General features: G+C 53.5%; 1 protein-coding gene across 1 annotated transcript in view; it reads right to left on the bottom strand.

Annotated features, from left to right (window-relative positions):
• The window catches only part of ZMYND15 (zinc finger MYND-type containing 15), a 146,131-nt gene that overhangs the window by 30,691 nt on the left and 94,573 nt on the right, over positions 1 to 20,867 (bottom strand). Inside the window, exons 10-11 of the mRNA XM_085639782.1 lie at positions 14,714 to 14,843; positions 3,059 to 3,117 (exon numbers count right to left, since the gene is read on the bottom strand). Of these exons, the coding sequence (XP_085495908.1) occupies positions 3,059 to 3,117; positions 14,714 to 14,843 (189 nt within the window). The remainder of the gene's footprint in view (positions 1 to 3,058; positions 3,118 to 14,713; positions 14,844 to 20,867) is intronic.

Raw genomic sequence — 20,867 nt, 5'->3', positions numbered from 1 at the left:
CAGAGCTGGTAACACTGGTGTGTTCAGCAGCAGGTGAGCCAGCGCCGGTAACACTGGTGTGTTCCGCAGCAGGTGAGCCAGAGCTGGTAACACTGGTGTGTTCCGCAGCAGGTGAGCCAGCGCTGGTAACACTGGTGTGCTCAGCAGCAGGTGAGCCAGAGCTGGTAACACTGGTGTGTTCAGCAGCAGGTGAGCCAGCGCTGGTAACACTGGTGTGTTCAGCAGCAGGTGAGCCAGAGCTGGTAACACTGGTGTGTTCAGGAGCAGGTGAGCCAGAGCTGGTAACACTGGTGTGTTCAGCAGCAGGTGAGCCAGCGCTGGTAACACTGGTGTGTTCAGCAGCAGGTGAGACAGCGCTGGTAACACTGGTGTGTTCAGCAGCAGGTGAGCCAGCACTGGTAACACTGGTGTGTTTTCAGCAGCAGATGAGACAGAGCTGGTAACACTGGTGTGTTCAGCAGCAGGTGAGCCAGCGCTGGTAACACTGGTGTGTTCAGCAGCAGGTGAGCCAGCGCTGGTAACACTGGTGTGTTCAGCAGCAGGTGAGCCAGAGCTGGTAACACTGGTGTGTTCAGTAGCAGGTGAGCCAGAGCTGGTAACACTGGTGTGTGCAGCAGCAGGTTAGCCAGCGCTGGTAACACTGGTGTGTTCAGCAGCAGGTGAGCCAGCGCTGGTAACACTGGTGTGTTCACCAGCAGGTGAGCCAGCACTGGTTACACTGGTGTGTTCAGCAGCAGGTGAGCCAGAGCTGGTAACACTGGTGTGTTCAGCAGCAGGTGAGCCAGCGCTGGTAACACTGGTGTGTTCCGCAGCAGGTGAGCCAGAGCTGGTAACACTGGTGTGTTCCGCAGCAGGTGAGCCAGCGCTGGTAACACTCGTGTGTTCAGCAGCAGGTGAGCCAGAGCTGGTAACACTGGTGTGTTCAGCAGCAGGTGAGCCAGCGCTGGTAACACTGGTGTGTTCAGCAGCAGGTGAGCCAGCGCTGGTAACACTGGTGTGTTCAGCAGCAGGTGAGCCAGACACTGGTAACACTGGTGTGTTCAGGAGCAGCTGAGCCAGAGCTGGTAACACTGGTGTGTTCAGCAGCAGGTGAGCCAGCGCTGGTAACACTGGTGTGTTCAGCAGCAGGTGAGCCAGAGCTGGTAACACTGGTGTGTTCAGCAGCAGGTGAGCCAGAGCTGGTAACACTGGTGTGTTCAGCAGCAGGTGAGCCAGCGCTGGTAACACTGGTGTGTTCAGAAGCAGGTGAGCCAACACTGGTAACACTGGTGTGTTCAGCAGCAGGTGAGCCAGCGCTGGTAACACTGGTGTGTTCAGCAGCAGGTGAGCCAGAGCTGGTAACACTGGTGTGTTCAGCAGCAGGTGAGCACGCGCTGGTAACACTGGTGTGTTCAGCAGCAGGTGAGCCAGCACTGGTAACACTGGTGTGTTCAGCAGCAGGTGAGCCAGCACTGGTAACACTGGTGTGTTCAGCAGCAGGGAAGCCAGACACTGGTAACACTGGTGTGTTCAGCAGCAGGGGAGCCAGAGCTGGTAACACTGGTGTGTTCAGCAGCAGGGGAGCCAGAGCTGGTAACACTGGTGTGTTTTCAGCAGCAGGTGAGACAGAGCTGGTAACACTGGTGTGTTCAGCAGCAGGTGAGCCAGCGCTGGTAACACTGGTGTGTTCAGCAGCAGGTGAGCCAGCGCTGGTAACACTGGTGTGTTCAGCAGCAGGTGAGCCAGAGCTGGTAACACTGGTGTGTTCAGTAGCAGGTGAGCCAGAGCTGGTAACACTGGTGTGTTCAGCAGCAGGTTAGCCAGCGCTGGTAACACTGGTGTGTTCAGCAGCAGGTGAGCCAGCGCTGGTAACACTGGTGTGTTCACCAGCAGGTGAGCCAGCACTGGTAACACTGGTGTGTTCAGCAGCAGGTGAGCCAGAGCTGGTAACACTGGTGTGTTCAGCAGCAGGTGAGCCAGCGCTGGTAACACTGGTGTGTTCCGCAGCAGGTGAGCCAGAGCTGGTAACACTGGTGTGTTCCGCAGCAGGTGAGCCAGCGCTGGTAACACTTGTGTGTTCAGCAGCAGGTGAGCCAGCGCTGGTAACACTGGTGTGTTCAGCAGCAGGTGAGCCAGCGCTGGTAACACTGGTGTGTTCAGCAGCAGGTGAGCCAGCGCTGGTAACACTGGTGTGTTCAACAGCAGGTGAGCCAGCACTGGTAACACTGGTGTGTTCAGCAGCAGGTGACCCAGCACTGGTAACACTGGTGTGTTCAGCAGCAGGTGAGCCAGAGCTGGTAACACTGGTGTGTTCAGCAGCAGGTGAGCCAGCGCTGGTAACACTGGTGTGTTCAGCAGCAGGTGAGCCAGAGCTGGTAACACTGGTGTGTTCAGCAGCAGGTGAGCCAGAGCTGGTAACACTGGTGTGTTCAGCAGCAGGTGAGCCAGCGCTGGTAACACTGGTGTGTTCAGAAGCAGGTGAGCCAACACTGGTAACACTGGTGTGTTCAGCAGCAGGTGAGTTAGCGCTGGTAACACTGGTGTGTTCAGCAGCAGGTGAGCCAGAGCTGGTAACACTGGTGTGTTCAGCAGCAGGTGAGCCAGCGCTGGTAACACTGGTGTGTTCAGCAGCAGGTGAGCCAGCACTGGTAACACTGGTGTGTTCAGCAGCAGGTGAGCCAGCACTGGTAACACTGGTGTGTTCAGCAGCAGGTGAGCCAGCACTGGTAACACTGGTGTGTTCAGCAGCAGGTGAGCCAGCGCTGGTAACACTGGTGTGTTTAGCAGCAGGTGAGCCAGCACCGCACTGGTCCTGTCTGGGAGCTCTGCTACACTCTGGTTCTCTATTACAACACTGTGACCTTCGCATCCGCCTGTTGTGGACAAGCAGTGCAGTGATGTGTGACTTGTTCCTTCAGTGAGGCTTGTCTCAGTCCCTGGCTCTGATCCTACCTGACTAATAATGTCCAACAGATATCAAATACAAAGGCAGCATTTGGGTTTTCTGCAGCTGTCTAGTTTATAATATGGTTTACAGGAGGAGGGAAGATCATCTCCGGATTCTTCTGAGTACCATTACCTGGAGTCTTGGCAAAGAGCTCAGCCAAGTGTCCTTCAGGCCAAAACCAGAATTGAAACCTGAAATGAGAAAAAGTAAGTTTCAGAGGGCCTCAGTGACTGAAAACTACGGAGTGTTTCAGGCATTCACCCCAGACACTCTCCTCAAACGTGCTGCTGCCCATTGCAGTGAGTTCTTCAGTTGCTCTGCTGTACGGATGGTTCACCCAAACATTCCCTACCATCATTTACCCAAGGATACCCCCCTTACACTGACAGTATCCATCATTCACCCAAGGATATATATATCCCCCCTACAGCCACTGTATCCATCAATCACCCAAAGATATCCCTCCTACAGTCACAGTATCCATCATTCACCCAAGAATATCCCTCGTACAGCAGCAATATCCGTCATTCACCCAAGGATACCCTCTTACACTGACAGGATCCATCATTCACCCAGGGATATCCCTCCTCCAGCCACAGTATCCATCATTCACTCACTCAAGAATATCCCTCCTACAGTCACAGTATTCATCATTCACCCAAGAATATTCCTCCTACAGTCACAGTATCCATCATTCACCCAAGAATATCCCTCCTACAGCAGCAATATCCATCATTCACCCAAGGATACCCTCTTACACTGACAGGATCCATCATTCACTCAGGCATATCCCTCCTCCAGCCACAGTATCCATCATTCACCCAAGGATACCCTCTTACACTGACAGGATCCATCATTCACCCAGGGATATCCCTCCTCCAGCCAGAGTATCCATCATTCACTCAAGGATATCCCTCCTCCAGCCACAGCATCCATCACTCACTCAAGGATATCCCTACCACAGCATCCATCATTCACTCAAGGATATCCCTACCACAGCATCCATCATTCACTCAAGGATATCCCTCCGACAGAATCCATCATTCACCCAAGGATATGCCTACCACAGCATCCATCATTCACCCAGGGATATCCCTCCTCCAGCCACAGTATCCTTCATTTACTCAAGGATATCCCTACCACAGCATCCATCATTCACTCAAGGATATCCCTACCACACAATCCATCATTCACTCAAGGATACCCTCTTACACTGACAGGATCCATCATTCACCCAGGGATATCCCTACTAAAGCCACAGTATCCTTCATTCACTCAAGGATATCCCTACCACAGTATCCATCGTTCACTCAAGGATATATATATATCCCCCCTACAGCCACTGTATCCATTAATCACCCAAAGATATCCCTCCTACAGTCACAGTATCCATCATTCACCCAAGAATATCCCTCCTACAGCAGCAATATCCATCATTCACCCAGGGATACCCTCTTACACTGACAGGATCCATCATTCACCCAGGGATATCCCTCCTCCAGCCACAGTATCCATCATTCACTCAAGAATATCCCTCCTACAGTCACAGTATTCATCATTCACCCAAGAATATTCCTCCTACAGTCACAGTATCCATCATTCGCCCAAGAATATCCCTCCTCCAGCCACAGCATCCATCACTCACTCAAGGATATCCCTACCACAGCATCCATCATTCACTCAAGGATACCCTCTTACACTGACAGGATCCATCATTCACCCAGGGATATCCCTCCTCCAGCCACAGTATCCTTCATTCACTCAAGGATATCCCTACCACAGCATCCATCATTCACTCAAGGATATCCCTCTCTCAGCAGCGATCATTCACTCAAGAATATACCTCTTATAGCACTGAATAAAGAAGAGAGAAATTGCAGGTGATGGAGGAGATGAAGAAATATTGCACACAGCACGATGAAGTAATGTAGTCTTAGGAAAAGAGAAGAACTTGGTCTGATGGAAGCTGAAGTAACTGAGGAGAAGGGACAAGTAAAATAGAGGGAGAAGCAACGATAAGACTCAGAGCATCACAAAGAATATGTGCAAGTGGAGAGGACAGCGTAGACGGGTCACGGGATTCAGTAATGGTTTTTGATTGGAGAGCAAATAAGGCACTGGAATATGCAAATTAAATTAATCCAATCCAATCACAAGATGTGTAATTCAGTTTTTTTTACACTACTGCTACTCTTGTAATGATTCTGTTACTGTTTTTACATCAAGCTTAGGTCTGGAACTTGCCATCCTGCCCTCATTTGTACTGTGTGTGGGCTGGTTACTTCTCGAACTAGGCAGTCATCACCATCCAGAGAGGGCACAAACGGAACCTTTGCCTGTCTTCCGGCTACTAATACACGTTGGCTGCTATGGATGTGAACTCACACCACGTAGTAGGAGAATATGCATTATTATAATCTGTAAAGTGCAAAGTATTAATAAGCACCTGGTATCTTTCTTTGCGCTAAAGAGGATACAGCGGTGTGACCCCTGGTCCGTCCATTACAGAGAGCATGGGAGACAGGTCACCGAACCTTAACACACCCAGTGTAGAAGGGATTGAGACCCAACTCTTTGGGCGAGGTCTCCTGATATTAGATGGAAACTGGTGCAAAGCCTCATACTGGAAAATATGTTCCTCACGGGTACTCCTTTACTTTCTTTTCCCACATCTAGTGCGCGTGCAACTTCCATACACTATCATTAACTTCAGATAGTATCACCTGTGTCAGGTGTGCACTTACCCGACTTCATGCACTTCTGACTCCCAGTATTTAGCACCGCAACATCATTAACTATTGTGCTGTCCAGGAACAGCCCCTCTCTTCTCAAGGCACTCACAGATGGACATTAACCTATAAAAACAGAAAAAACCCTCCCAGGACAGGGCTCATGGCAGCAGCTGGAGGCATTTTTAACATCCTAGACCCTACTTTTGAGGATACATCGTGAATGTCTTGCGCCACTTTTGGGCACCTGTGGAGTGTCACAGACGGTGGACTGAATTATTTCTGGGTTCCTTTCTGCACATCTATCTTATCTTTCTCACCATATCCTTCCTCGGGATTCCCTTTACTCTGTCACCTAAGTGCCCCCCTCTACTCCATGCCTAGCCTCAGTGTTCTTTTTTTCCTTCCATGGTCTACAAGTAGGAGATTTCTTGAAAAGTCAGTGCCTCTGACACAAGGTCTGAGAGGGGTGGGCCTTCTAGAGCCCTCCCCACACAGGTGCATGAACACTGGACCGAATCGGTATGCAAATGCCAAGTGATGCGAACTATTTCTGTTTTGTTTTGTTCCATACTTCGATGAGATGAAATCTTATCCCACTTGGAGCTTGGATATATTTCGATTAGTACGAAGCGAGAACGCACTCCCCATGTCGGCTGAAACGGGTGTAATGTAAATAAAAAATATAGCACATTAGGTGTCATGCAACGCAGAACTGCTCATCTTCAAGCATTTTAATACGACACAACAACGTAGCCTCTGCGTGATGTAACAAATGACATCATAAGAAATCCATTTGGTTGAATCCAGTGCTCCTGTTACTCCACTCTTTTTCACTGTTGAAGCTCAAATAGGAGAGCCGGGAAGGACTCAGAGGAGTCTGAGCATCTCTACCCGCGGCAGGTCCTCACAGCAGCGAAGGAGCAGTTCCACCACTGGACACCAGCAGAAACTCCACCATTACCAAGGTCTGATCGTAGTTCTTCTTGTTGAACCAACCACGAAGGAAGAAGAATCCGTACAGGTCTTCGACTCCAAAATTAAGTCAAATCTGTGTCGATATAATCGCCCTAATCCTACCATTTTGTGCAAATCCCAGAACACTTTGCAGCTATCTGACAGAGGTAGAGAGGAAGACTTAACACCATCCCAAAAACAAAACCATCAAGCCACTTCATGGAGGCTATAACATAGCCAAAGACCTTAACACACACCTGCTCTTCTACTGGACCAAACTGGTGAATCGCTTGCTCAGACAGGAAATATTTTCTAATTGTCTCAAGACTGTTTAAGTCACCCCATGCCTAAAAAAAAAACCTGAAGATGCGATTGACCTCAAGAATGGTCACCCTGTCTCCAAACTCCCTTTCCTGACAAAAAACTGTGAAAAATGTGTAGCAGATCAACTCACCCAACACATCGAAGACAGCAACCTCCTGGACGAATTCCAATATGGCTTCAATCACGGCGCAGCACTGAAAGAGCGCGGCTTCAGGTGGTCGATGATGCACTCCGAGTCGACACTCAGGCACCTCCTGCCTCCTGATTCTTCTCGTCCTATCAGCACCCTTCGATACAGCTAACCATTCTACGTTCCTTGACACACTCAACGATCGAATGGGCATTTATAGCATGATCCTCAAATGGTTTGAATCATTCCTCATAATCAGGTCGCAGAGGATAAAAATTGAAGACCGTTTCTCAACATCCAAAGCAGTAGATCAGGGGGTGCCTCAGCGATCCGTCCTTGCTCTAAGCGCCTTGGAGCCTTATTAAGAGAGTCAGGGATCCTCTACCATCGATATGCAGATCTTATGTTATGTTATCCTACATTTATAGCGCACACGGATACTCGGAAGTGACACCTGGCTGCAATTAAAGGTCTCGTCTCCAAAAGGCATCCTGCTCATCGGCACTTCAATCACTCTTCAAGACTGGGTGACTTCACAGCACTTAACACTGAACCCTCACGGAACTGGACTCCTCCTCATGTCTTCATCGAAGCCGCACCTCCAGTCCAGTCCTGGATGGACACACTCGACATCCTAAACAGAACACCTGCAGTTGTTGACTACGCAGAATCCCTATGAGCTATCCTAGATAAAAGGCTAAACGTACAATTGCAAAGCAGCACTATGGCTGAAAACATGACACTATCAACTGCGTCTTCTTTGGGGAATCCACCGCTGCATCCCAGAGCCAGATCTGAAAACTCTTCATCAATCGTTGGAGCTCTCAAGAATCGACACTCAACTCCCTCTTGACTGGTGGCCAAGACCCATCTCACTCCTCTCAAACCAGCCCTACATTCAGCAGCACGTTTCATTTATGGGGCGATCTCTTTTCCCTGAATCTGTTTACTCCCCACTGGCTGCCCATTGATGCCAGGGCCATATATAACACACCTTGCATCATTCACAGGCCCTACACACATCCGCTCTACGACACCTGGCGGACAAACTCAAAGTGTCTGGGGGGACACAACGAAATGCCGAAGCACTTCTGATTGAACCCCCCAACCTTTAAAAAGGAACGACTCATGGCACAATCCTTCTCAGGAAGCATGGCCAGAATATGGAACCCCTCACCTGCGACCCTATGCGCCACCTGCACTGCGACACTATGCACTGATGGCACAATCCTTCTCAGGAAGCATGGCCAGGATATGGAACCCCTCACCTGCGACCCTATGCGCCACCTGCACTGCGACACTATGCACTGATGGCACAATCCTTCTCAGGAAGCATGGCCAGAATATGGAACCCCTCACCTGCGACCCTATGCGCCACCTGCACTGCGACGCTATGCACTCATGGCACAATCCTTCTCAGGAAGCATGGCCAGGATATGGAACCCCTCACCTGCGACCCTATGCGCCACCTGCACTGCGACGCTATGCACTCATGGCACAATCCTTCTCAGGAAGCATGGCCAGAATATGGAACCCCTCACCTGCGACCCTATGCGCCACCTGTACTGCGACGCTATGCACTCATGGCACAATCCTTCTCAGGAAGCATGGCCAGGATATGGAACCCCTCACCTGCGACCCTATGCGCCACCTGCACTGCGACGCTATGCACTCATGGCACAATCCTTCTCAGGAGGCATGGCCAGGATATGGAACCCCTCACCTGCCACCCTATGCGCCACCTGCACTGCGACGCTATGCACTCATGGCACAATCCTTCTCAGGAAGCATGGCCAGGATATGGAACCCCTCACCTGCGACCCTCTGCGCCACCTGCACTGCGACGCTATGCACTCATGGCACAATCCTTCTCAGGAAGCATGGCCAGGATATGGAACCCCTCACCTGCGACCCTCTGCGCCACCTGCACTGCGACGCTATGCACTCATGGCACAATCCTTCTCAGGAAGCATGGCCAGAATATGGAACCCCTCACCTGCGACCCTATGCGCCACCTGCACTGCGACGCTATGCACTCATGGCACAATCCTTCTCAGGAAGCATGGCCAGGATATGGAACCCCTCACCTGCGACCCTATGCGCCACCTGCACTGCGACGCTATGCACTCATGGCACAATCCTTCTCAGGAAGAATGGCCAGGATATGGAACCCCTCACCTGCGACCCTATGCGCCACCTGCACTGCGACGCTATGCACTGATGGCACAATCCTTCTCAGGAAGCATGGCCAGAATATGGAACCCCTCACCTGCGACCCTATGCGCCACCTGCACTGTGACGCTATGCACTCATGGCACAATCCTTCTCAGGAAGCATGGCCAGGATATGGAACCCCTCACCTGCGACCCTATGCGCCACCTGCACTGCGACACTATGCACTCATGGCACAATCCTTCTCAGGAAGCATGGCCAGAATATGGAACCCCTCACCTGCGACCCTATGCGCCACCTGCACTGCGACGCTATGCACTCATGGCACAATCCTTCTCAGGAAGCATGGCCAGGATATGGAACCCCTCACCTGCAACCCTATGCGCCACCTGCACTGCGACGCTATGCACTCATGGCACAATCCTTCTCAGGAAGCATGGCCAGGATATGGAACCCCTCACCTGCGACCCTATGCGCCACCTGCACTGCGACGCTATGCACTCATGGCACAATCCTTCTCAGGAAGCATGGCCAGGATATGGAACCCCTCACCTGCGACCGTATGCGCCACCTGCACTGCGACGCTATGCACTGATGGCACATTCCTTCTCAGGAAGCATGGCCAGGATATGGAACCCCTCACCTGCGACCCTATGCGCCACCTGCACTGCGACGCTATGCACTCATGGCACAATCCTTCTCAGGAAGCATGGCCATGATATGGAACCCCTCACCTGCGACCCTATGCGCCACCTGCACTGTGACACTATGCACTCATGGCACAATCCTTCTCAGGAAGCATGGCCAGAATATGGAACCCCTCACCTGCGACCCTATGCGCCACCTGCACTGCGACGCTATGCACTGATGGCACAATCCTTCTCAGGAAGCATGGCCAGGATATGGAACCCCTCACCTGCGACCCTATGCGCCACCTGCACTGCGACGCTATGCACTCATGGCACAATCCTTCTCAGGAGGCATGGCCAGGATATGGAACCCCTCACCTGCCACCCTATGCGCCACCTGCACTGCGACGCTATGCACTCAGGGCACAATCCTTCTCAGGAAGCATGGCCAGGATATGGAACCCCTCACCTGCGACCCTATGCGCCACCTGCACTGCGACGCTATGCACTCATGGCACAATCCTTCTCAGGAAGCATGGCCAGGATATGGAACCCCTCACCTGCGACCCTATGCGCCACCTGCACTGCGACGCTATGCACTCATGGCACAATCCTTCTCAGGAAGCATGGCCAGGATATGGAACCCCTCACCTGCGACCCTATGCGCCACCTGCACTGCGACGCTATGCACTCAATGGCACAATCCTTCTCAGGAAGCATGGCCAGGATATGGAACCCCTCACCTGCGACCCTCTGCGCCACCTGCGCTGCGACGCTATGCACTCATGGCACAATCCTTCTCAGGAAGCATGGCCAGGATATGGAACCCCTCACCTGCGACCCTCTGCGCCACATGCGCTGCGACGCTACGCACACATGGCACAATCCTTCTCAGGAAGCATGGCCAGAATATGGAACCCCTCACCTGCGACCCTATGCGCCACCTGCACTGCGACGCTATGCACTCATGGCACAATCCTTCTCAGGAAGCATGGCCAGGATATGGAACCCCTCACCTGCGACCCTATGCGCCACCTGCACTGCGACGCTATGCACTCATGGCACAATCCTTCTCAGGAAGAATGGCCAGGATATGGAACCCCTCACCTGCGACCCTATGCGCCACCTGCACTGCGACGCTATGCACTGATGGCACAATCCTTCTCAGGAAGCATGGCCAGAATATGGAACCCCTCACCTGCGACCCTATGCGCCACCTGCACTGTGACGCTATGCACTCATGGCACAATCCTTCTCAGGAAGCATGGCCAGGATATGGAACCCCTCACCTGCGACCCTATGCGCCACCTGCACTGCGACACTATGCACTCATGGCACAATCCTTCTCAGGAAGCATGGCCAGAATATGGAACCCCTCACCTGCCACCCTATGCGCCACCTGCACTGCGACGCTATGCACTCATGGCACAATCCTTCTCAGGAAGCATGGCCAGGATATGGAACCCCTCACCTGCAACCCTATGCGCCACCTGCACTGCGACGCTATGCACTCATGGCACAATCCTTCTCAGGAAGCATGGCCAGGATATGGAACCCCTCACCTGCGACCCTATGCGCCACCTGCACTGCGACGCTATGCACTCATGGCACAATCCTTCTCAGGAAGCATGGCCAGGATATGGAACCCCTCACCTGCGACCGTATGCGCCACCTGCACTGCGACGCTATGCACTGATGGCACATTCCTTCTCAGGAAGCATGGCCAGGATATGGAACCCCTCACCTGCGACCCTCTGCGCCACCTGCACTGCGACGCTATGCACTCATGGCACAATCCTTCTCAGGAAGCATGGCCAGGATATGGAACCCCTCACCTGCGACCCTATGCGCCACCTGCACTGCGACACTATGCACTCATGGCACAATCCTTCTCAAGAAGCATGGCCAGGATATGGAACCCCTCACCTGCCACCCTATGCGCCACCTGCACTGCGACGCTATGCACTCATGGCACAATCCTTCTCAGGAAGCATGGCCAGGATATGGAACCCCTCACCTGCGACCCTATGCGCCACCTGCACTGCGACGCTATGCACTCATGGCACAATCCTTCTCAGGAGGCATGGCCAGGATATGGAACCCCTCACCTGCCACCCTATGCGCCACCTGCACTGCGACGCTATGCACTCATGGCACAATCCTTCTCAGGAAGCATGGCCAGGATATGGAACCCCTCACCTGCGACCCTATGCGCCACCTGCACTGCGACGCTATGCACTCATGGCACAATCCTTCTCAGGAAGCATGGCCAGGATATGGAACCCCTCACCTGCGACCCTATGCGCCACCTGCACTGCGACGCTATGCACTCATGGCACAATCCTTCTCAGGAAGCATGGCCAGGATATGGAACCCCTCACCTGCGACCCTATGCGCCACCTGCACTGCGACGCTATGCACTCAATGGCACAATCCTTCTCAGGAAGCATGGCCAGGATATGGAACCCCTCACCTGCGACCCTCTGCGCCACCTGCGCTGCGACGCTATGCACTCATGGCACAATCCTTCTCAGGAAGCATGGCCAGGATATGGAACCCCTCACCTGCGACCCTCTGCGCCACATGCGCTGCGACGCTACGCACACATGGCACAATCCTTCTCAAGAAGCATGGCCAGGATATGGAACCCCTCACCTGCCACCCTATGCGCCACCTGCACTGCGACGCTATGCACTCATGGCACAATCCTTCTCAGGAAGCATGGCCAGGATATGGAACCCCTCACCTGCGACCCTATGCGCCACCTGCACTGCGATGCTATGCACTGATGGCACAATCCTTCTCAGGAAGCATGGCCAGGATATGGAACCCCTCACCTGCGACCCTCTGCGCCACCTGCACTGCGACGCTATGCACTCATGGCACAATCCTTCTCAGGAAGCATGGCCAGGATATGGAACCCCTCACCTGCGACCCTATGCGCCACCTGCACTGCGACGCTATGCACTCATGGCACAATCCTTCTCAGGAAGCATGGCCAGGATATGGAACCCCTCACCTGCGACCCTATGCGCCACCTGCACTGCGACGCTATGCACTGATGGCACAATCCTTCTCAGGAAGCATGGCCAGGATATGGAACCCCTCACCTGCGACCCTATGCGCCACCTGCACTGCGACGCTATGCACTCATGGCACAATCCTTCTCAGGAGGCATGGCCAGGATATGGAACCCCTCACCTGCCACCCTATGCGCCACCTGCACTGCGACGCTATGCACTCATGGCACAATCCTTCTCAGGAAGCATGGCCAGGATATGGAACCCCTCACCTGCGACCCTCTGCGCCACCTGCACTGCGACGCTATGCACTCATGGCACAATCCTTCTCAGAAAGCATGGCCAGGATATGGAACCCCTCACCTGCGACCCTATGCGCCACCTGCACTGCGACGCTATGCACTGATGGCACAATCCTTCTCAGGAAGCATGGCCAGGATATGGAACCCCTCACCTGCGACCCTATGCGCCACCTGTACTGCGACGCTATGCACTCATGGCACAATCCTTCTCAGGAGGCATGGCCAGGATATGGAACCCCTCACCTGCGACCCTCTGCGCCACCTGCACTGCGACGCTATGCACTCATGGCACAATCCTTCTCAGGAAGCATGGCCAGGATATGGAACCCCTCACCTGCGACCCTCTGCGCCACCTGCACTGCGACGCTATGCACTCATGGCACAATCCTTCTCAGGAGGGATGGCCAGGATATGGAACCCCTCACCTGCCACCCTATGCGCCACCTGCACTGCGACGCTATGCACTCATGGCACAATCCTTCTCAGGAAGCATGGCCAGGATATGGAACCCCTCACCTGCGACCCTATGCGCCACCTGCACTGCGACGCTACCTTTAAACCAGAGTGGGAAGCCCTTCTCCTTCAAAGACATGTTATTGAATGTCTCCTCCTTTTAACACTGAGGGTATGGTCTCAACACAGATTATCACCCTGAACCCGACTGCACTCCTTCCTCGTCTTGAAGTTGGTACCAGTGGACACCCTGCTACTTCTTTAATCTACAAACTGCTCCGGATCATCTGATTCTCTGCCCGATTTTATGACTTGTAGTTTAACATCTTAGTTCAAAACCTGTTTCTTCTCTAATGCGCATAGTGCCCCGGATAATGTAACTCTATGTCCTATGTTATGCTTTGTAATTCTGTACCTTATGTAACGAACCTTGTTTCTGTAAAGCGCTCTAGCACTTTTGGGTAATGTTGGCGCTATAGAAAAATGCATAAATAAATAAATTGTGTCACGTGGAGGCTCCAGACTTTGCTTCGACTCTGTCCAGCTCTTGCAGCCACGGGGGAAGGGTGACTGGTAGGATGGCAAAGGGCAGGGTCGGATTGGTAAGGCGGGCACTCGGGCAATGGCCAAGAGGCCGGTATCGAAGTTCCAGCTGTGGGCTGCATTTTTGGCAGCCTGGGGGGGTGATTTGGGCTGTGTCTTGGGTGTTCAGATGTCACCAGTGGCCAAGTGGGGCCCTGAGTGGCCTTTCTGGAGGCAGATGGGCCTCCATTAGCTCCCTTCTAGCAGCGGGCAGAGGCGTCACTCCCTTTCTCTCGCTGGGCCGGCCCATTCATGGGTGCATACTTAGCGGGGGCGGGGGGGGGGGGGGGGCTGAGCAGAAGGGGCCTCACTTGTTTTCAGGTGCTTATAAAACTTCGTCAAAGCACTGTTTTGTGGAAAGGCAATATGCAAATGTGGCCACTTTATTTTCATGCCCTGGCCGATTTCTAATCCCAATCCAACCCTGCATAGGGGGTATCATGCCCCCGGTGCCCAGTGTACCCTCACTGCCCCCTCCCCAGTACTCACCAATCACAATGTCGGGCTTCGGACCCTGCAAGCTGTGGTAGGGCCTGGAGTAAAGTTTCACCTGCACCCTCTTCTTGTCGCCCTTCTCCTTCACGGTGAAGCTGGGCGTGGCTCTCACCACCCCTGACCCCTGGGAATCAAAGGAAACATGGCAGCATTAGGGCAGACTCCAAAAGCGCCCCGATGACCTGCCCCAGGGCATCCAACCACTCGGGCATTACTGTAGGGATGACGTGTGATTGCTCTCTCAGAAACCAAAACACAACATGCATTTGTAAAGCACCAGTTCACTGCAAAGGGTATCTTTGCACTGAATAACAGATGTTTATTGTTACCCAATCAATGGTACTCATTTTATCGACCTCAGAAGGATGAGAGAGTAAGTGGACCTGCCAGGATTCGAACCTGTGACCATGAGGTCAAACACAGGCCCCTACAGTGGACGGTTAGGACACTAGACCACCAGGCTGAACACAGAGTATCCGCTTTACGAGCCCCCTGCCAGGGCACTGAGGAAGCCGCGCCGTTCAGACATCCGGTTACAGGGAGACCATGCCTGCTGCGTCATACTCCACGTCTGTCTCTTTTCATGACCCCTTTAAATAGTCCTCTGACACGTCATGCTGTCTGTTCCCCAGCAAAGACCTGCTCAGAAAGTAGCCAAGCCTGCTGTGTCCAATCTAGCCTAACCTGGGGCACGCGCCTTCAACCAGCTGTGGGCGCCATATGTTCAGATGTGCTTAGAAAGGGTCCCTGTGCACCATACCTTGAGCTCATACTCTAGGGAGTGGCTGTAAGGATGGGGAAGCTGTGTTACAGAAAAGGAGCTCACACACTGGCAGTGCCTGCTGCTAAACCTTCCAGGGGCTCCTCCAGTGATGGCCATCTGTGTCCTACACATGCTGGGGGTGACAGTAAAACTGCTCTCTGTGGAATAGAAAGGGTCCCTGTGCACCATACCTTGAGCTCATACTCTAGGGAGTGGCTGTAAGGATGGGGAAGCTGTGTTACAGAAAAGGAGCTCACACACTGGCAGTGCCTGCTGCTAAACCTTCCAGGGGCTCCTCCAGTGATGGCTATCTGTGTCCTACACATACTGGGGCGACAGTAAAACTGCTCCCTGTGGGATAGAAAGGGTCCCTGTGCACCATACCTTGAGCTCATACTCTAGGGAGTGGCTGTAAGGATTGGGAAGCTGTGTTACAGAAAAGGAGCTCACACACTGGCAGTGCCTGCTGCTAAACCTCCCAGGGGCTTGTCCAGTGATGGCTATCTGTGTCCTACACATGCTGGGGGCGACAGTAAAACTGCTCCCTGTGGGATGTGTGTGTTGCTGTAGTGTCCTCTGTGCCTAGCAAGCTGCACTTTGCATGCATGTTAAGAGTCCTCTAAATGCTCGTCAATGCACAGTCATCTGTGCACTATAGACCCCACACCGAAGGGATCTGAGCCTGAAAAGGCTAGTTAAATACCCTGGTGTTGCTAGTAGGCTGTGTGAGGCGAAATCAGAGCTCAGCTGGGCCTGCAGTGTCACAGCCTGCTACATTCATTCGTTGCACTTAAAGTTTCACATCGCAGGATTTTCACTGATGGTCATAAACAGTAGAATATTCATGCTCGTATGTGGGGATGTGACAGATGTTTTCAACCTGAAACCAGATGTTGAAATACAAACGCGTCAATCACTTACCTGGTAACTGCTTCCCTCTGAGCCCTTCTCCCTCCCGTCAATGAAGTACAAGATGAGGCAGCCTGGCCTCCAAAGACACCCCTCCCAGCTCTTGGAATAAAGTCCCCTCCCTCCCATGATGGTCCTGTCCGTAGACCGGATCCAACTGAAGCATAAACCCAGCTGTGCTGGCCAGGACCGGGAGGGACCTAGGAACTGAAGCATAAACCCAGCTGTGCTGGCCAGGACCGGGAGGGACCTAGGAACTGAAGCATAAACCCAGCTGTACTGGCCTGGACCGGGGAGGGTACCTATGGACTGAAGCATAAACCCAGCTGTGCTGGCCAGGACCGGGGGGGACCTAGGAACTGAAGCATAAACCCAGCTGTACTGGCCTGGACCGGGGGGGGGACCTATGGACTGAAGCATAAACCCAGCTGTGCTGGCCAGGACCGGGAGGGACCTAGGAACTGAAGCATAAACCCAGCTGTACTGGCCTGGACCGGGGGGGACCTAGGAACTGAAGCATAAACCCAGCTGTACTGGCCTGGACCGGGAGGGACCTAGGAACTGAAGCATAAACCCAGCTGTACTGGCCTGGACCGGGGGGGGACCTATGGACTGAAGCATAAACCCAGCTGTGCTGGCCAGGACCGGGAGGGGGACCTATGGACTGAAGCATAAACCCAGCTGTACTGGCCTGGACCGGGGGGGACCTAGGAACTGAAGCATAAACCCAGCTGTACTGGCCTGGACCGGGGGGGGGGACCTATGGACTGAAGCATAAACCCAGCTGTGCTGGCCAGGACCGGGGGGGACCTAGGAACTGAAGCATAAACCCAGCTGTGCTGGCCAGGACCGGGAGGGACCTAGGAACTGAAGCGAGGGACTAGGGCTCGGTGTGATGCAATCACCAGTTAGGAGATGACGCGTCAGCCCAACTTCCATCCCTCGCTTCAGTTAAGTACAAGATGAGATTTAGCAAGAAATAAACAGCCAGACACCTGAAGATCATGTTTACATCCAACACTGAACATTGATTTGGCTGAAAACACACAACAGAAAGCCAAGCGGTGAGTTCTAATACATCAAAGAAGCCAACACTCTAAATCCAAACACATCCTCTGATGAAATTTTGTGATCAATTGGGTAATGATTAACAAAAGTCAGAGGTGCAGACCAACTGGCCGCCCTACAGATGTCACTTATAGGGGTCCTTGCAACTTGGCTATAGATGTCGACATGCCTTAGGTTGACCTACCCTGACTACCTGCCGGCGGTGTCGGATGCACCGCTCCACAAGCCACTGAAATCAAGGTTCTTACTCAACGGCTTAAATGAGCAGTGGATGGCTTATCACCGCCGTGGACGGCTTATCACCGCCGTGGAGAGCTTACCACCGCAGTGAAAAACTTACCACTGCCGTGGGTGGCTTACCAACGCAGTGGACAGCTTACCACCGCCGTGGACAGCTTACCACCGCAGGGGACGGCTTACCACCGCAGTGGACGGCTTCCCACCGCAGTGGATGGCTTACCACCACCGTGGACGGCTTACAACCAAAGTGGACGGCTTACCACCGCCGTGGACGTCTTACCACCGCCGTGGACGTCTTACCACTGCTGTAGACGTCTTACCACCGCAGTGGATGGCTTACCATCACAGGGGACGGCTTACCACTGCAGGGGAACGCCTTACCACAGGGGACGGCTTACCACCGCAGTGGACTGTTTACCACGGCAGGGGATGGCTTACCACCACAGTGGACGGCTTACCACCGCAGATGACAGCTTACCACCGCAGGGGACGGCTTACCACCGCAGATGACAGCTTACCACCGCAGGGGACGGCTTACCACCGCAGTGGACAGCTTACCACCACAGTGAAGGGCTTACCACCGCAGTGGAGGGCTTACCACCACAGGGGACAGCTTACCACCGCAGTGGACGGCTTACCACTGCCGTGGATGGCTTACCACCACAGGGAACCGCTTACCACCGCAGGGGATGGCTTACCACCGCAGGGGACAGCTTACCACCGCCATGGACAGTGTACCACCGCAGGGGACGGCTTACCACTGCAGGGACGGCTTACCACCGCCATGGACAGCTTACCACCACAGTGGACAGCTTACCACTGCAGGGGACAGCTTACCACCGCAGGGGACGGCTTACCACCAGAGTGGGCGGCTCACCACCACAGTGGACAGATTACCACCGCAGTGGACAGCTTACCACCACAGGGGATGGCTTACCACCGCAGGGGACAGCTTACCACCATAGTGGACGGCTTACCACTGCAGTGGACGCGTTACCACCACAGTGGATGGCTTACCACCGCCGTGGACAGCTTACCACCGCAGGGGACGGCTTACCACCGCAGTGGACAGCTTACCACTGCAGGGGATGGCTTACCACCACAGGGGACGGCTTACCACCGCCATGGACAGCTTACCACCGCAGGGGATGGCTTACCACCGCAGTGGACGGCTTACCACCGCCGTGGACAGCTTACCACCACAGTGGATGGCTTACCACCACCGTGGATGGCTTACCACTGCAGGGGATGACTTACCACCACAGGGGACGGCTTACCACCGCCGTGGACAGCTTACCACCACAGTGGATGGCTTACCACCGCAGTGGACGGCTTACCACCGCAGGGGACGGCTTACCACTGCCGTGGACGGCTTACCACCGCAGTGGATGGCTTACCACCACCGTGGATGGCTTACCACCGCAGTGGATGGCTTAACGCCGCCGTGGACGGCTTACCACCGCTGTGGACGGCGTACCACTGCAGTGGACGGCTTACCACCGCAGTGGGCTGCTTACCACCGCAGTGGGCGGCTTACCACCACAGGGGATGGCTTACCACCGCAGTTGATGGCTTACCACCGCAGTGGACGGCTTACCATCGCAGGGAATGGCTTACCACCACAGTGGACGGCTTACCACCGCCGTGGACGGCTTACCACCGCAGTGGACGGCTTACCACCACCGTGGATGGCTTACCACCGCAGTGGAGGGCTTACCACCGCAGTGGAGTGCTTAATGCCGCTGTGGACGGCTTACCACCGCTGTGGACGGCGTACCACTGCAGTGGACGGCTTACCACTGCAGTGGACTGCTTACCTCCGCAGTGGGCGTCTTACCACCACAGGGGATGGCTTACCACCGCAGTTGACGGCTTACCACCGCAGTGGATGGCTTACCACTGCAGTGGACGACTTACCACCGCAGTGGACAGCTTACCACTGCAGGGGACAGCTTACCACCGCCGTGGACGGCTTTTCACCGCTGTGGATGGCTTACCTCCGCAGGGGATGGCTTACCACCTCTTCTCACTGGCCCACAATAGACGAAGAAGGATTCACACTGCTTTAGAGAGGACATTCTATCTGCATAAATCAGAAGGGCCGTTCTAACATCTAGACAATGAAGTCTCTTTTCCTCATCCCAAGACGGATCTGGAGAGAATGTAGGCAAAGCCAATTCCTGCTGTCGGTGAAAAGCAGAATTTACTTTTGGAATAAAGGACGGTAACAGCTCTGTTCTGAAATATCTGACAGTAGGGGGGTTTATGACAAAGACCACCCAATTCTTCAACCCGTCTGGCAGACATAATAGTCACTAGAAAGAAGGTTTTCAGGATCAAAACCGTGAGATCCACTTGATCAAGGGGTTCAAGAGGTGAGTAGGACAATGCTCTTAACACCAATTCCAAGTTGCATGATGGGAACTGCTTCTGAGATGGAGAGGACATATTGTCCAAACCCTTGAAGAGATGTGGAACCACCCATCTGAGTCCCTATTGTTCCCCCAAGAAACCCAAAAAGCAAACACTGTGCCCAATTGAACTTTCATTGTTGCTAACTTCAAACTTATAGAAGCTCCTTCTTGAGAACCCGCAAAATCTGCCCTAGATCAAATAATGTATAATCCAACTCTCACCACCTACGAAAGACCCTCCAATGCCTAGCATAGGATCAAAGAGTAGAACCCCTCAGAGAAGCTTGGAGAGTTGAAGCAACCTCCTGCGACAGCCCATTTTTCTTCAACCCCCTTCCAAGCTGTCAAGCTTATCTTCTTCTGATGTGGAAGAGACAACACTGGAAAGAGAAGGGGAGCGGGATCTATAGTAATACTCCTCTGCTTGGATACCCTCAGAATCCTCAGCACAGGAAACAAGTTAGAGCGGGGCCATGCTGGAGTGATCATAATGCAAAAGATACTCAGATGATGGACAGAATGCAGAGCACATGAAAGATTCACCCCCAGTCAAGAGATCTGGGTTAAATCAATGGTTCTTTTGCTCACCATGCCACCCCAGTTTAGACACAGCCATATGTAAATCAGTCTGACCCTGTGCCTCATGGGAACAGTTCAGCCCGAACTGCCAAGCCTGGTCTACCCTGAACCAGAAACAATCATCATGGGAATGGTTTCGGGGCATCACCCCTCATCAACCAGGTTATCTTGAATC

This window comes from Triturus cristatus, chromosome 12 (genome assembly GCF_964204655.1).
Source record: "Triturus cristatus chromosome 12, aTriCri1.1, whole genome shotgun sequence".
Taxonomy (NCBI): Eukaryota; Metazoa; Chordata; class Amphibia; order Caudata; family Salamandridae; genus Triturus; species Triturus cristatus.
Note: the sequence above shows the minus strand (reverse complement) of the source record. Positions and strands in the feature narration are given on the sequence as shown.